This window comes from Brassica napus, chromosome C7 (assembly GCF_020379485.1).
Source record: "Brassica napus cultivar Da-Ae chromosome C7, Da-Ae, whole genome shotgun sequence".
In the NCBI taxonomy this organism is placed as follows: domain Eukaryota; kingdom Viridiplantae; phylum Streptophyta; class Magnoliopsida; order Brassicales; family Brassicaceae; genus Brassica; species Brassica napus.
Window position 1 is genome coordinate 28318116 of NC_063450.1, and position 17112 is coordinate 28335227.

The following is a 17112-nucleotide window of genomic DNA, read 5'->3' on the forward strand; positions in this document are numbered from 1 at the left end:
CGATTTCATAACCAACAGCCCGTAAACCGCATGTTGGTTTACGCTTGGTCCGCAAGGGAAGATAAATGTCAAGTTTCCGCGGATAAATACAAAATTTTGAAGATAATTACGAAGATCGGAAAAAATGGAATATCTCCATTTTTATGCTATGGCGGCTTAAGGGCAAAAGAGGAAAGGCGTAAACTGACCTTGGAGTCAGTATATAAGGGGTCCTAGGCGAGAGGCATGAGGGAGGATTTTTGAGGGCAAACTTAGCACTTAGAGCAATTAGGCAACTTTCCTTTTTTGTTATTTCGAGCTGCGACTCAACTAGGTTTTGCAGTCTTAGGTTGTTAGAACTAGGAATCTCGCCGACAGCTCTCGTGGCCAAGGCTTCTACCTTGTTGTAACGCTCATACGCAGATTCGGAATAAAACTCCTTTTGCTCTCTTTTACGATTTCTTATTTCTTTTCGTCTTTAATTGCGTGTTCTGATTGCTTGGCGTGTGGTTTAACAGATATCCGGGACCTCTGGGAAATTAGGGTTTTCCTAACTTTCCTTATTTAAACGGAAATCGACAGTGCGAATTTCGGTTCCCACAGTTTGGCGCTTGAAGGAGGGGGGGGGGTACGGATCAATCTAACTCTCGACCACATCACGCTCAACCAGACATGTCAACTGACGACACGGATAACGTGCAGACTCCTCTCAACGGAGGCAGCGGCACTGATCTCCACACTCCCGCAGCGAACGTATCCGCGGCCAGCGCAACAGCCAACGCCGCGGCGCTCGAGGAGTTTAAAAAGATGTTCGCCACCTACGAAAAAAGGTTGGAAGAACAGGATAAGCTCGTGAGCACCTTGACCAAACTAGTTGAAATTTTAACGGCAAGGACTCGAGCAATCCGCCCCCGTGGAACCACTAAAGTCCGCGGGAAAAGACTTGACTTTGCGACCCCACTCAACAAGCCTGGAGCCGCCCAGGAACGACCTTCGGGTCAAAACCCTAGCGAGAAGTCTCCTGTCGAAAAGGAAAACTCCGAAAGCCCTCCGCCTCCCGCGAAGGCTTCGGAGGACAACGGAGTCGAGCAAGTCGACCTGGATCCTAGCGATGTCTCCAACAATACTGATGAAGACGCCGACAAACATCCAAGAAGGACCAGAAGCCGGTTCACTCGGGAAAGCTCCCCGTTCGACAAACCAATGACAGAAGAGGAGGAAATCCTCTATTGGAACGAACAGGAAGAACTGGCTGAGAAACAAACCGAGCTCACTCGCAGTAAACGCCAACAAGCGCGGAAACCTGCTGATGAGACGTCGGATATACGCGATCTTCGCGAATATATCACCAAGACTGCGGCAAAAGTAAGAGCCGTAAAATCTCAAATCCATCATGCTACGAGCGCGGCCCCTGAGATCGACAGACTGCTGGAAGGGGCTTGGAAAACCCCTTTCAACGCTCGCATCTCAGATACGAGGGTATCCGATCCAGGAAAGATCAAAGTACCGAAGTATAATGGTAAGACCGATCCGAGAGCGCACCTTCAGGCTTATCACATCACGATGGGAAGAGCGAGGCTGAAGGACGGCGAGAGAGACGCCGGCTACTGCCGCCTGTTCGTCGAGAATCTAGAAGGAGCAGCCCTCGAATGGTTCGCGCGCCTTAAACAAAACTCTATCGGGAGTTTCCGACAGCTCGCATCAGAATTTCTCAAGCAATACTCTATGTTCATAGATAGAGAAACTTCCGATGTCGATCTCTGGAGTCTGTCCCAGAGGGAAGAGGAACCCCTCCGCGAGTTCATCAGCCGGTTCAAGTTGGTGATGTCCAGGGTCAGCGGGATAAGCGACAAGGTGGCCATCGACGCGCTCAGAAAGGCGCTCTGGTACAAGTCGAAATTCAGAAAATGGATATTCTTCGAAAAATCACGGACGGTCCAAGACGCCCTCCACAAGGCGACGGACTACATCATAATCGAGGAAGAAACGAAAATCTTATCGCAGAAGAATAAGTCGGCGAGATCGTCCTCGAAAGATGCAGACCCGAAAACAAGGAAGAAGAACCCTCGTAACGACAAGTATGTCCATCACGAGGGGGAAGAACTTCAAGGAGCACATAATTACGCGATCGGTTCAGACCAAGGCCGAACCACGGGTAATACGTGGACTCGCAACCAAGGATATGACGAAAACACCTTCTGCGAGTTCCACCAATCGCGAGGACACTCCACGACTAACTGCAAGGTCTTGGGAGCGAGGCTGGCCGCGAAGCTACTAGCCGGAGAACTCTTAGAAGTAACCAGCGTGAAAGATCTCATCCTCGAGACCGATCGCCCCCCGAAGCCGGACAGAAATTTCCCCGCGGAGAGATCTCCCCAAAGAAACCAATCCGGGGATAAACGCAGCAGGAGACCAGACGACAAGGGGAACGATAACAATCGTCGTAGGGTCAACATGATCATCGGAGGATCGCAATTCTGCAACGATACGGTCTCCGCCATCAAGGCTTACCTGCGGAAGGCGAAGTCGAGCGCAAACTGGCATACATGGTCTCCTACCAAAGATGATCATCACTGCTCAATCACCTTCATAAAGGAGGAAGCCAGCAGGATTGATCAGCCTCACTGCGATCCGCACGTCATAGACCTCGTCATATGAGATCTGGAAGTCGGGAGAGTACTCATTGACACGGGGAGCATGGTGAATGTAATCTTCCGCGACACTCTCAAACGGATGAGCATTGAACTCGGAGAAGTAACTCCAACTCCGAAACCGCTCACAGGCTTTTCTGGCGAAGTATCGATGACCCTCTGATCAATTCAGCTACCTGTCATGGCCAAGGAGGTCACAAAAATCGTAGAGTTCGCGGTAGTCGATCATCCTGCCATCTACAATGTGATCATGGTAACCTCGTGGCTCAATGCTATGCAAGCCGTTCCATCGACGTACCACCTGGGCGTCAAATTCCCGACCCCAAACGGAGTCGCAGCGATCTGGGGATGTCAGAAACAGTCGCGACTGTGCTTCCTCGCAGAACACAAGTTAAGACAGATGACAACCTCTGCAAATCGCAAACGCTACGTAGCGACCGAGCTCGAACCAAAGTTCGGTCGCCACGTAGCGACCGAGCTCTTCCGAAACGTCAATACAACATCAGTCCATGCATTCTCGTCTACCCTTCGATGCTATCTCCCGAATACCGTAGCGAACCCATCTCACGTTTCCCGCCATTTCTAAGTTATCAATCAAACTTTACCATAAAAACCACAGAAAGTTCATTCTTTATCGAAAGAAGCCGTAATAAACGCTTCGAGTCGAAAGACGGTCCAAAGGGACCTAGGACACGACTCGAGGCCCAACTTACGATTTCTTAACCAACAGCCCGTAAACCTCATGTCGGTTTACGCTTGGTCCGCAAGGGAAGATAAATGTCAAGTTTCCGCGGATAAATACGAAATTTTGAAGATAATTACGAAGATCGAAAAAAATGGAATATCTCCATTTTTATGCTATGGCGGCTTAAGGGCAGAAGAGGAAAGGCGTAAACCGACCTTGGAGTCAGTATATAAGGGATCCTAGGCGAGAAGCAAGAGGGAGGATTTTTGAGAGCAAACTTAGCACTTAGAGCAATTAGGCAACTTTCCGTTTTTGTTATTTCGAGCTGCGACTCAACTAGGTTTTGCAGTCTTAGGTTGTTAGAAATATGAATCTCGCCGACAGCTCTCGTGGCCAAGGCTTCTACCTTGTTGTAACGCTCATACACGGATTCGGAATAAAACTTCTTTTGCTCTCTTTTAGGATTTCTTATTTCTTTTCGTCTTTAATTGTGTGTTCTGATTGCTTGGCGTGTGGTTTAACAAATATCCGGGATCTCTGGGAAATTAGGGTTTTCCTAACTTTCCTTATTTAAACGGAAATCGACAGTTCGAATTTCGGTTCCCACACTCTCCGTTCGACAAACCAATGACAGAAGAGGAGGAAATCCTCTATTGGAACGAACAAGAAGAGCTGGCTGAAAAGCAAACCGAGCTCACTCGCAGTAAACGCCGACAAGCGCAGAAATCTGCTGACGAGACGTCGGATATACGCGATCTTAGCGACTATATCACCAAGACTGCGGCAGAAGTAAGGGCCGTAAAATCCCAAATCCATCACGCTACCAGCGCGGCCCCCGAGATCGATAGGCTGCTAGAAGGGGATCGGAAGACCCCTTTCACCGCTCGCATCTCAGATACGAGGGTATCCGATCCAGGAAAAATTAAAGTACCGAAGTATGATGGTACGATCGATCCGAGAGCGCACCTTCAGGCTTTCCACATCACGATGGGAAGAGCGAGGCTGAAGGACGGCGAAAGAGACGCCGGCTACTGCCGCCTGTTCGTCGAGAATCTAGAAGGAGCAGCCCTCGAATGGTTCGCGCGCCTTAAGCGAAACTCTATCGGAAGTTTCCGACAGCTCGCATCCGAATTCCTCAAGCAATACTCTATGTTCATAGATAGAGAAACTTCCAATGTCGATCTCTGGAGTCTGTCCCAGAGGGAAGACGAACCCCTCCGCGAGTTCATCAGCCGATTCAAGTTGGTAATGTCTAGGGTCAGCGGGATAAGCGACAAGGTGGCCATCAATGCGCTCAGAAAGGTGCTCTGGTACAAGTCAAAATTCAGAAAATGGATATCCCTCGAAAAACCGCGAACAATCCAAGACGCCCTCCACAAGGCGACGGACTACATCATGATCGAGGAAGAAACGAAAATCTTATCGCAAAAACATAAGTCGGCGAGATCTTCCTCGAAAGATGTGGACCAAAAAAAAGGAAGAAGAACCCTCGTAACGACAAGTATGTCCATCACGAGGGGGAAGAACTCCAAGAAGCGCACAATTACGCGATCGGCTCAGACCAGGGCCGAACCACGGGTAATGCGTGGACTCGCAACACCTTCTGCGAGTTCCACCAGTCCCGAGGACACTCCACGACTAACTGCAAGGTCTTGGGAGCAAGGCTGGCCGCGAAGCTACTAGTCGGAGAACTCTCGGAAGTGACCAGCGTGAAAGATCTCATCCTCGAGACCGATCGCCCCCCGAAGCCGGACATAAATCTTCCCGCGGACAGATCTCCTCAAAGAAACCAATATGGGGATAAACGCGGCAGGAGGCCAGACGACAAAAGGAACGATAACAATCGTCGTAGAGTCAACATGATCATCGGAGGATCGCAATTTTGCAACGATACGGTTTCGGCCATCAAGGCTTACCAGTGGAAGGCGGAGTCAAGCGCAAACTGGCCTACATGGTCTCCTACCCGAGATGATCAGAACTGCTCAATCACCTTCACGAAGGAGGAAGCCGGCGGGATCGATCAACCTCACTGCGATCCGCTCGTCATAGACCTCGTCATACGAGATCTGGAAGTCGGAAGAGTACTCATTGACACGGGAAGCACGGTCAATGTAATCTTCCGCGACACTCTCAATCGGATGAGCATCGAACTCGGAGAAGTAACTCCAACTCCGAAACCGCTCATAGGCTTTTCAGGCGAAGTATCGATGACCCTCGGATAGATCCAGCTACCAGTCATGGCCAAGGAGATCACAAAAATCATCGAGTTAGCGGTAGTCGATCATCCTGCCATCTACAACGTTATCATGGGAACCCCATGGCTCAATGCTATGCAAGCCGTTCCATCGACGTACCACCCAGGCGTCAAATTCCCGACCCCAAGCGGAGTCGCAACTATCTGGGGATGTCAGAAACAGTCGCGACTGTGCTTCCTCGCGGAACACAAGTTAAGACAGATGACGAACTCTGCAATGGCAAATCACAAACGCACGAATATTGATAAATCTTTGACCGACAACGTTTCAAGAAAAGACGATTTAACATGTCTGCTGACGCAGGCGCTTCGGGTGTCGAAACTCAACATGAGTCTGAAGCCGACACTACAACTCAACCGGAACATCCGGAAGAGAACACTGACCCAGCCACGATCATCACGATCAAGGTGGTCAGCACGGCCACAACCGCTGAGTGAAAACGCTCGCGGCATAAAACAGAACTACGAGATGGCTTGATCCTTGAAAGGGGTACGTAGGCAGCTCGTCGAAAGACGAGTTCAGCTATCCCCCCTCTCTAAAAAGGGGGGGGGGGGGGGAATGGGTGCGTATACTCGTATATTCCCACATAGGAACAGATGCGTTATTGTAATCGAATTCTATAGAGATTTCGAAAATTTTTACGATCAATATGCGTCGCTCGTTTTTAAGACACTCGCAAAACAATCTCACTTCAGCACTGAAAATATACGTATAGTCTTCGAAATAACTGCGAGACGTCGCCAAGTTAAAAATCGAGATGATACGAACAAATTGTCCAAACGCGACCACTACAAATCTTACACTCCGTTCGTCGATTGGCCCCGACGAACACATCAGCCGTCTTAAACAAACGCAGCTTGATCACTCTTTTGATCTTCAAAAGTCCAACACAAGGACGAAAGCGCGCTACAAAAAAAATCCGAAATTTTGGTCTAGCACTTCCAGTTCGCTTAAAAATTGTCTCTGGAAAGATGCTCGATTCGTACCATACAAGTCGTATTATCCGAGAACCTATCGCGGACTTTAAATCGGTACGAATCAGGTAGAAATCGCAATAGGAAAACCGATAGCCGGCTAGTCACAGAACAAACCTTAAAACCGAGAGTAAAACATGTCTCTTCGTTCATATCTCAACGTTCCTGAAAGATCGTAAATAATTTTTACGAAAACTCACGTCTCGAACAAACTAACAGATTGAACGCCTCAACGAAGTTAAATATGAGACGACAACTCATGTTTACTACTAACCCACTCTAAACAAAGTAACTCAAACAAACATCCATTATATAAACCACATAGCGGTAGGGGTTCGAAGCCACCAACGGCCAGTCCCGACAAAACGGCCAAAATAGGCCCATACAAAGTTCGAAGGCCACACTCGGCCAGACATATATGAACAAAGGCCACACTCGGCCGCTAAAACTAGATAAAGGGAAAAACTCCTTCCCGTCAAAACGCTCACAGATCAAAGTTAAAATTCCCGGGCAAGGAAGCTCCGAATGCATCCGCGGGAAAGTTCACTTCCTCATCATCACCGGCAAAATCAGTCGCGGTTTCTACGGTATCATGAGAAACCGGGATGGGATCCCAGAATCCCTGAATCTTCCCATCGATCGGAGGAATGATCGCCTCAGCGTGAGCATGATCCTTCATGCCACCCTTCATTAACTCCATCTCCCTCTCGAAAACGTAGTCATCCGCCTGCGTTTTCCAAAGGCTCCCGACGGAGCCGCGACACTCACGAAAGTCGCACAGCGAGTTGAAATCGCCCTTAAGATTCCCGTACTCAACCTGGAATTGAGAAGCACGAGTCTTCATCACCTTGACAATTTCCCTCTTGCCCTTCCTTTCCGCCCTACGAACAGCCCTGGCATGATCATGAGCGAGTTGAGCGTCTCGCGCCAACATCACGTCCCGCATGCGAGCAAGATCCTTTTCTGCCTTCTCCGCTTTAAAGCGATAGATCATGGCCTCTCTATGGCTCGCCTCAATGGCCGATCCAAGCAAGTTCAAACCCTATAAAACCGATTGGCACGTTATAAGCAAAAAATAATAATAACGATCGTCAAAATTCTTAAACTTTATACCCCGTTAATGATATAAGATCCTTCCGCGATAACTTTCGGCCTCCCCGACTCGCTCGTGGCCTGAGGAGCATCAAAGTCCGACGGAAGACCAGCAAAGAAATCATCAAAGTCCAGAATAGGGACCTCGCTCGTACCGCTTCCATCGCCGAAAGCAAGGTTCGGATCCCATCCTGGAAGCATGCAATCGTCCACCGAAAACTCCAGGTCGCCGAGATCAATATCATTCCCCTTCGAAGAGTTCAGCCCCGTCACAATCGTGGAAGCGGCGTTGGGACGTTGGTCTTCAGGTTCGGAATCACTCCTTGTTTCTCCGCCCAAAGCAGGACTAGGATGCACAAACCTCAGCGCCTTTCGAACTCTCTTCGGCGTAAAGGAAGTTCAGAAAAAGGGACCATTCCTGAGCAGATCCCTCAATGCAATAATGTCCTCAGGAAACGGAGCAAGAGGGTTGATAAAGGGACGATCGTTCGGCAACCTCCGAAACAGTGGGATACAACTCTCCTCAATGGACGCTGCGTCTGCACGAACGAAGAAGAAAAACTTCTTCCACGAGTTGAAGTTAGAAGTAAACCCCTTTACCACTGACATGAAGTTCTGAGGAACCAGCCTGTACGTGTCCGTATCCCTGATGATCTGTAATCGAAGAAGCGCTTCGAAGTGATCGACAGTGAGAGAGAGACCATGCTCGTAGCTCAGGACCAGGATTCCAATGAGGTGCTGGATGCCAAGAGGATTCAGTTGGCTTATCGCCACCCCGAAACGACCCAACACACGGACGATAATCTCGGGGATCGGGAACCACAAACGGCAGCGCACTACGAATGCCTCGTAACAAGTAAAGAAGCCCTCCGGGGGACTACTAGCGCATTCTCCTTGACGAGGAACCCTGAATTCCACCGCATTCAAAATATGGTAGAACGACCGCATGACCTCGAGGAATTCACTAGTACTCCTACTCGGTGCACCTGCCTCCACCGGGCGATGGTTCATGACCGGGAACGATTTTTCTTTGGGAGGCGTGATCGAACCGTAATACGCCACCCACCATGCCTCGTTCTTGGCTGGGTCTACCGAATGAGGAACGAAATCCATCTTCGGCACTCGAAGCTCTTCAGAAACGTTCGCGGGCAAGGACCCTTTCTTCGAACTCCTCTTCTTACACGACATCTCGTGTTTTTCTTTTTAATCAAGAAGGAAATGATAGAGAGAAAGAGAAAGAACTTTTCAAGAAAAACCTCTCTATGAGAATGAGTAAGTGTGAAGATTGTAAAGAAATTACCTCCCTTCTTATAGGCAAGAGAAATTACTATTTACTTGCGGATTTTTGGACACGAACTTCGCCCAAATACACCAATCTCGTCCGAACTCGCCATACCGCGCATTGGGACCTCGCTAGAAATCCACGCTCCCAACGAGCTGGGGGGCTAACTGTTGAGGTCGAAAACGGTTACGGCAAAGTTAACGTCCAAATCCCTGAAGAAGAAAAACTTAGAAACCTTCTTCGACAAATACTTTCTCGAAATAGATTCTTCTTTACGAAAATCTTTGCGGAGGAAACGCGAGTCATCGGACAAGAGCTCGAAAAGGATCGTTACGCAGCGACCGAACACGTGCTCCGCTCGGTCGCTACGTAGCAACCGAGTTCGAGCGAAGGCTCGGTCGCTACGTAGCGACCGAACGTCCATTCCGCTCGGACGCTACGTAGCGACTAGCGACCGAGCTCTTCCGAAACGTCGATACGACATTAGTCCATGCGTTCTCGTCTACCCTTCAATGCTATCTCCTGAAGACCGTAGCGAACCCATTTCACGATTCCCCGCCATTCTAAGTTATCGATCAAACTTTACCGTAAAAACCGCGGAAAGTTTGTTCTTTATCGAAAGAAGCCGTAATAAACGCTTCGAGTCGGAAGACGGCCCAAAGGGACCTAAGACATGACTCGAGGCCCAACTTACGATTTCTTAACCAACAGCCCGTAAGCCGCATGACGGTTTACGCTTGGTTCGCAAGGAAAGATTAATGTCAAGTTTCCGCAGATATATACGAAATTTTGAAGATAATTACGAAGATCGGAAAAAATGGAATATCTCCATTTTTATGCTATGGCGGCTTAAGGGCAGAAGGGGAAAAGCGTAAATCGACCTTGGAGCCAGTATATAAGGAGTCCTAGGCGAGAGGCATGGAGGAGGACTTGGACACATCAAACTTAGCACTTAGAGCGATTTTAGGCAATTTTCCGTTTTTGTTATTCGAGCTGCGACTCAATTAGGTTTTTTCCGTCTTAGGGTTTTTAGAACTAGGAATCTCGCCTACAACTCTCGTAGCCCAGACACTTACCTTGTTGTAAACGCTCAAACGCAGATTCGGAATAAGAACTATCTTGCTCTCTTTTTTGATTTCTTATTTTATTACTGTTCTCGTTTCGTGTTCTAGTTGCTTGGCGTGTGGTATTAGCAGATATCCGGGACCTCTGGGAAATTAGGGTTCTCCTACTTTTCTTATTTAAACGGAAATCGACAGTGCGAATTTGGTTTCCACAATCGTCGCTTTCTTCCACTTGCCCATCCGGCCAGCAGATCGAAGCAGACATTGATTATTACGGAGCTTAGGAAACAGTTAAGGTTGGAGGAAATTGACATGTTCCTGGAAATATGCCTGATGGGCATGGTGTCTCTCACAATTGGCATAAGAAGAGTATATTTTGGGAGCTACCCTATTGGAAGGATCTTCTCTTACGCCACAATCTGGATGTCATGCATATTGAGAAGAACTTTTTTGAGAACATCATGAATACATTACTTAACGTCCCTGGGAAGACAAAAGATAACAAAAAGTCAATGATGGACTTACCTGATATTTGCTCAAGAAGTGAGTTACACATCAAGAGCAATGGAAACGTTCATGTTCCCATCTTCCGGTTGTCATCAGAAGCCAAAACAACCTTGTTTGACTGGATTGCATCAGAAGTTAAGTTTCCTGATGGTTATGTTTCAAATCTGTCAAGATGTGTTGAACGAGGTCAAAAGTTCTTCAGAATGAAGAGTCATGATTGTCATGTGTTTATGCAACAACTACTTCCATTTGCTTTTGCCGAGCTCCTTCCAGCAAATGTCCATGAAGCACTTGCAGGTAATTATAATTTTATAATATATATACATATGTTATGAAATGTTATTAATTTGATTACTTTTGCAATATACAGCCATCAGAGCATTTTTCAGAGATCTTAGCACGCGTACATTTAAGGAAGAAGTCATCAAACAACTTGATCAGAACATTCCGATCATATTGTGCAACCTGGAGAAGATATTTCCTCCTTCATTTTTTGACGTCATGGAGCATCTAGTTGTCCACCTACCGTATGAAGCATTACTTCGTGGACCTGTTCACAACGGATGGATGTATCCGTATGAGCGACAGATGAAACATTTGAAGGGGAAAGCAATAAATCTTGCAAAGGTGGAAGGTTCAATAGTTGCGGGGAGTTTGACAGCCGAAACATCTAACTTCACATCATACTACTTTGCTCCAACTGTTCGTACGAGAAAAAGTGTTCCTAGAAGATATGATGATGGTGGAGTACCGACATCATATCCAACTGATGGTGTTCCTGACATTTTCTGCAAAATTACACGGTTTGGTGGTAAAACGAAAGAAGTATGGTGGTCATGTGAAGAGGATAAACATAGTGCCCACACTTATATTCTGCTCAAGTGCGAGGATGCAGTGACCCGTTACTTTGAAAGGTAAATATTTTTGTGAATGTTAATTATATGAATTGAAGTTAATTATGTATGACTTGATTATTTGTTTAATTTGCAGCATGTTTGTATCTCAAGTTGAAGAAGCATTACCAGGAATATCTGCAACTGATGTGAACACACGTAAAGATAAGCACTTTGTCAAGTGGTTAAAATCACAGGTACGTAATATTTCTCATACATTGATTAATTAAGTAAGTATTTTGATACTTCAATATTAATTAAGAATATCTGCTTTTTGCAGGTTGATTATGACGATCCTTATTATCCCGTATGGTTTCACGAATTGGTTCAAGGTCCAGTTGCAAAGGTCACCACATCACCTATGTATTTCACACGAGGATTTACCTTTCACACATACGAGTATGGGAGACATCGGGCAACGAGTAACTACGGAATATGTGTGAAAGGTGAAACAGACTTTTACGGGATCTTGCAGGAGATTATTGAAGTGGAATTTTCGGGGTTATTGAAGCTAAAATGCGTCCTCTTCAAATATGAATGGTTCGATCCTGTTGTGAACCGAGGGATTCGGTATAACAAATTTGGTGTTGTGGATGTCAATTTTGGGAAAAGATACAACAAATTTGAGTCTTTCATTTTAGCTTCACAAGCCGAGCAAGTTAGCTTCCTTCCTTATCCTCGGCTTTGAACTTCCGGGATAAACTGGTTAGCTGCTATCAAAATTACACCTCGTGGACACATTGTCGCTGGAGAAGAACCGCCCTTGCAAGAAGAAGACGCTATCAATGAAGTTGAGGTACCAGAACAACCAACTGATGAAATCCTTTTGATCGACCCGCAAAACTTTCAATATGAAGATATTCCCGAAGATGCGACATATGAAGCACGTGAAGACGAGTTCGAGAGAAGCGACGATGATGATTGTAATGATAGTGATGAGAACGAAAACGATTTAGAGTGATGTAATATTGATGAGAACGAAAACGATTTAGAGTGATGTAATATATGTAATATATGTAATATATGTAACAAATGTTGTATTTCTCTATTGTAACGTATGTTTAAAGAAATATTGTTTTTTTACCATCTTAATGTATGTGTAACAAATGTTGTTTTATATAATATGTATTTCTTTAGTTTTTAAAAATTTATTTGGAGTTTTAGAGTTTTAGAGTTTAAGTTGGAGAAAGAGCAAGAAGTAGTAGAGAAGAAGATATGATGTTAGATGATATGTGACTTTGGGGTTTAGGGATTTCATTCTCGGTGTTTAGGGTTAAGCGTTGTTAAATCGTTGTAAAAATAACACGGGCATGGTAACTTCGTCGTAAATGGTTATTCCACGTAATTTCGTCGTAAGTGAAAAAAGACGGGCCTGGTAACTTCGTCGTAAACGGAAAAGCCTGGTAAATCGATTCGACGTAATTTCGTCGTAAATGGAAAAAAACGGGCCTGGTAACTTCGTCGTAAACGTAAAAGCCTGGTAAATCGATTCGACGTAATTTCGTCGTAAACAGACGCAGGCATGGTAACTTCGTCGTAAATGGAAAAACGCGGGCCTGGTAACTTCGTCGTAATATTACGTCGCGTTTACGACGAAACGTTTTCTATATATTGAGACGCCGAGAGCGAGGCTGCCTCGTTCATTCCTCCCAAATTCCTTTGCTCTCCCTCTAAGGTACACTCCTTTTCCTCTTCTATTTTTTTTAAAGTTAGTTTAGGTGATTAATTAGTTAGGTAATTAGTTTAGGTGATTAGTTAGGTAATTAGTTTAGGTGATTAGTTAGGTAATTAGTTTAGGTGATTAGTTAGGTGACGGAATACTATAGTTTAGGTGATTAGTTAGGTAACAGAATATTTTTTTAATTATGTCGTAATTGATTAAATTTATTTAAATTTTTTTAAGATGGCTCCTAGGAGGAAACCAGCAGCACCTACTTATGTCCAGTTGTTTGGCGATGGTTCCGGTACATCATCTTCCGGTCCATCGTCTTCCGATGCAGTTCCAGACTCTTAGACTTCTCAGAGAGTTTCTTCGAGTCCTCCTCTTCCACCGCAGATGCCTCCACCTCCTCCTCCAGCGGCTGCACCTTAGCCTGTCCCAGAAGGTGCAGTTCATCCGGATTTGCGTGTGCCTTCGTATGCTCCATTCGCGAGATATACGGTGGAGGATTTGCCTGCCTAGCCTGGACGGGAGGGTTTGGATGTTCTAGACCCCGATAGACCCCGAGGAACTTATTGGTAAGTTATTAATTTTTATTACATTAAAATTTAAATTATTTTTATTTTCTAACGGTTAAATGTTTTTTTTCAGGTTTGGGGCTAACAACCGTGTTAGCCGGAGCGTTTCGGCGACGATTAAGGGTTACTACGACAGGGCATATCCGAACTGGAGCAAGACACCAAATCACGTTAAGATCACTTGGTTTAAATGTTTTGCGGTAAGATTTTTAAATGTAATTAAATTTTCACTTTTAAATATATATATATATATATATATATATATATATATATATATATGTATTTTAATAATTATTATTAATTGTAATTTTTTCAAAATTTGTGTGTTTCAGCAAAAGTGGCATTGATCTTTCGGAATCACCGAGAGGGTGAAGGCGGAATTCGTTGCAAAGGCAAAGATCGGCCTCTGCAACACAGTCTCCGATTGGAAGGACAAGTGGGAGATCTACGGGTATGAGGGAAAGCCCACTGAGCTCACGAATGATGTGTGGGATGGCCTCATCGCCTATTGGGAGCACCCTTCTTTGATCAAAAAGGTCAATTCGTGCTCGGCTTCTCGAAGGACGAAGGATAAAGATGGTCATTTGCCCATGCTTCACAGAACCGGACAAAAACCTCATGCAGGAGTCCGTCTAGAAGTTGTAAGTTTTGTTTTTAATATTTATTTTAAAATTTTCAATTAATTTAAATTTTAATATTTAATTTAATTTTTTTTTTGTAGTTAGAGAAGACGGGAGTCTTACCATATCCGTCTGAGCTATTCAAGATGACTCACGCCACATCCGACGGAGTTTTTGTGGATCATGCATCTGAGAAACTCTTCCATGCAGTGGCTACTCGGATTGAAGAACGGGAGACGCAACTAACCCAGCAGTCTCCCGATGGATTACCCGTCACATTGACCACCGAAGAGGCTAATAGAATCTTCGAAGAGGTACAACTTAAATTTTTTGTTTACATTATTTTTAATATTTTAACATAATTAACTATATTAATATATGTTTTAATTTTATAGGTGGCTCCTAAAAACAAGGGACGGACAGTCGGCATAGGCTATGTTAACGAAGTTGCCCTTGCAACTTCGTCATACACTTCGAGACAGGATGAAGACACTTCTCAGATGAAAGCTCGAATGGATAGCCAGCAGGTTTGTTTAGACTCTCTTGAGGATCTGCTAGACGTGATGGTGGTGGAAAACCCGACTATGCAGAGAATGTTGAGTGAGAGACGAGCCGCTCTTGGGTTGCCAGTACGAGATCCCGAAGAGTCCGATCCAAACCGTCAACAGCCGAGCAACCTCACCAACTACTTCGAGGATATGTAGTTTTTTATATATTTCTGTTTGTATTATGAATTTAAATATTATTGTATGACTTTTAAATGTCTTTTTAAAATATTTTTTCCAATTTCATATTTCGTTTAAAATTTAAAATATTTTAAATTCCGAATATTAAATATAAATTAAAATTTATTATATACTAATTAATAATAATATAATAAGAATCGATGTAAACTCCTCGTAAACATTACATGGAGTTTACATCGAATGTTTACGAGTGATTAACATCGAAAGATTTACGAGGGTTTTACATCGAAATGTTTACGAGTGATTTACAACGAAAGTATTTACGTGTGCTTTACATCGAAATCATTACGTGGGCTTTACCACGAAATCTTACGTGTCGTTTACGACGAATTCTTTCCCTGCGCTTTACGAGGAATATATTTCGTCGTAAACGTAATGAGTCGTTTACGACGAAACCTCCGTTACGACGGACGTTTAACAACGAAATGTCTTTCGAGTTTAATTCGTCGTAACACCCCGTTTACGACGAATTTACAACGAATACTGCCCTCGTAAAAAATATGTTTTCTTGTAGTGTACAAACATGATAATTCTCTATTAATAATACCTAATTGATATTAGAAATGAAATTACAAATGAGTAATCACCAAAAACTATATAAAAATTTCATATCCTTTTAGTCAAAAGAACATTCATATCCTAATCAATTAATTTAGAATATGTCAAAAATTTAATTATCACTCACTCATATCACTTTCAATCTAAAGAATTCATCTATAATAGCATATCTATATTATTTTTTATTTTCTTTTGCTACACAATCACAACCACAAATTAAGAGATCCGAACACACCCACACAGACAAAAATGGATAAAAAGGTAGTATAAACTAAATGGAAACCGCCGAGCTTAACATATCAAACCCACAAAAAGTTTGATTGTCTTAAGCAGATTTGCTTAGTTGAGCAACTTGCTGCATTTATCTTTAACCCACTTGAAGCTTTTTCTGAAAGAGCCTTTAAGCTTACCTTCAACAGTGTAAGCTCTGTAACTCACAACTCTCTTCTTCCTCTTTATATCTGGATCCACAAATCCCCATGAAGAAGACGACGATTTTCCTTTCTTCTGATTCGGGTTATCTTCGGGTATCCAGGTCGGGTGATCGGTGTAGGAAGTGCTGTAAGACCTGAGATCTTGCATACCATTACCACCGAGTGAACCTGGACCGTCGTATCTCCGGTCTGACGTTCTTCCGTCACCGTACGATCTGGATCTGAAGTCTTCCATATTGGTCGTATACGGAGAAGTGAAAGTGGAGATGAGAGGTTTTGTAATAAAAGTTGACGAATGGCTTTTTGGTCTTGTTTCTTTCTTTCACTAGAAGGAAAGAATCTTTTGTTTGATTTTTTTCTTTTATTAACTTCTTACTACTATTGTCTTCGAATATACTAAACATATATCCAAGAGAAATAAAATGAATAAATAAAATGAAATTTGTATGTAAATTATACTCAACTAAATACCCAAAACTATATAACAAATATAAATACAATAAATGACTGACAAGTCAACATGAGGCGCTGAGTCAGATGCAGCTGTAGCCAAAGTCGGTGGAACGTACAAATTAATTTCTTTTTAACTGAATTTCTCTGTTTGACCAATATCCCCACGTGATATTCACGTGATCCCTTTGAACATTTTTTACCTATGAATACAATATTTTGTTTGTTTGTTGAATTCCTTTGATACAGTTGACTACTTGTAATAGCACTGATTATTTGATGACTTAATCAACTAAATTATTTTCATTTATCTGTTTTAAAACGTTTTATTAGGTCTTCTTCTATCACAGGGTTCCACTAATCATATGATTAAACAAATGTTTGTTACGAAAGTAAACAAAAGCGGCCACCGTAATGTTTGAAATAATTAAAGATGTTGCACAGTAAATTTTCTTCTATATATACGAACGTTTGCGTTCGTTTATAATGCACACTAAAAACTTTTCTCTTCCCTTTAATAAGAAACACTCTCTCTCTATATCTGTGTTATCTTCTCCTACGGGTATAAATTTTGCCCTTATTTAAATTACTGCGATACTATAAAATCATAGTTCTTTTCATAACACGTTATCAGCACGATCGTTCTGCAATTCGGTAAAATTTATTGTATCATATATACCCTGT

At 43.8% G+C, this 17112-nt stretch overlaps 1 protein-coding gene across 1 annotated transcript; it reads right to left on the reverse strand.

Annotated features, from left to right (window-relative positions):
* Positions 1–15695: 15695 nt before the first annotated feature.
* Positions 15696–16478, reverse strand: BNAC07G48510D. Its single transcript, XM_013839788.3, has one exon. The coding sequence runs from the start codon at positions 16211–16213 to the stop codon at positions 15884–15886; it is 330 nt and encodes a 109-aa protein (XP_013695242.1). The 5' UTR covers positions 16214–16478; the 3' UTR covers positions 15696–15883.
* Positions 16479–17112: the final 634 nt, after the last annotated feature.

Excerpts from the sequence above, each read along its gene's own strand:
- BNAC07G48510D (XM_013839788.3), bottom strand. The coding sequence starts at position 16,213 with ATGGAAGACTTCAGATCCAGATCGTACGGTGACGGAAGAACGTCAGAC.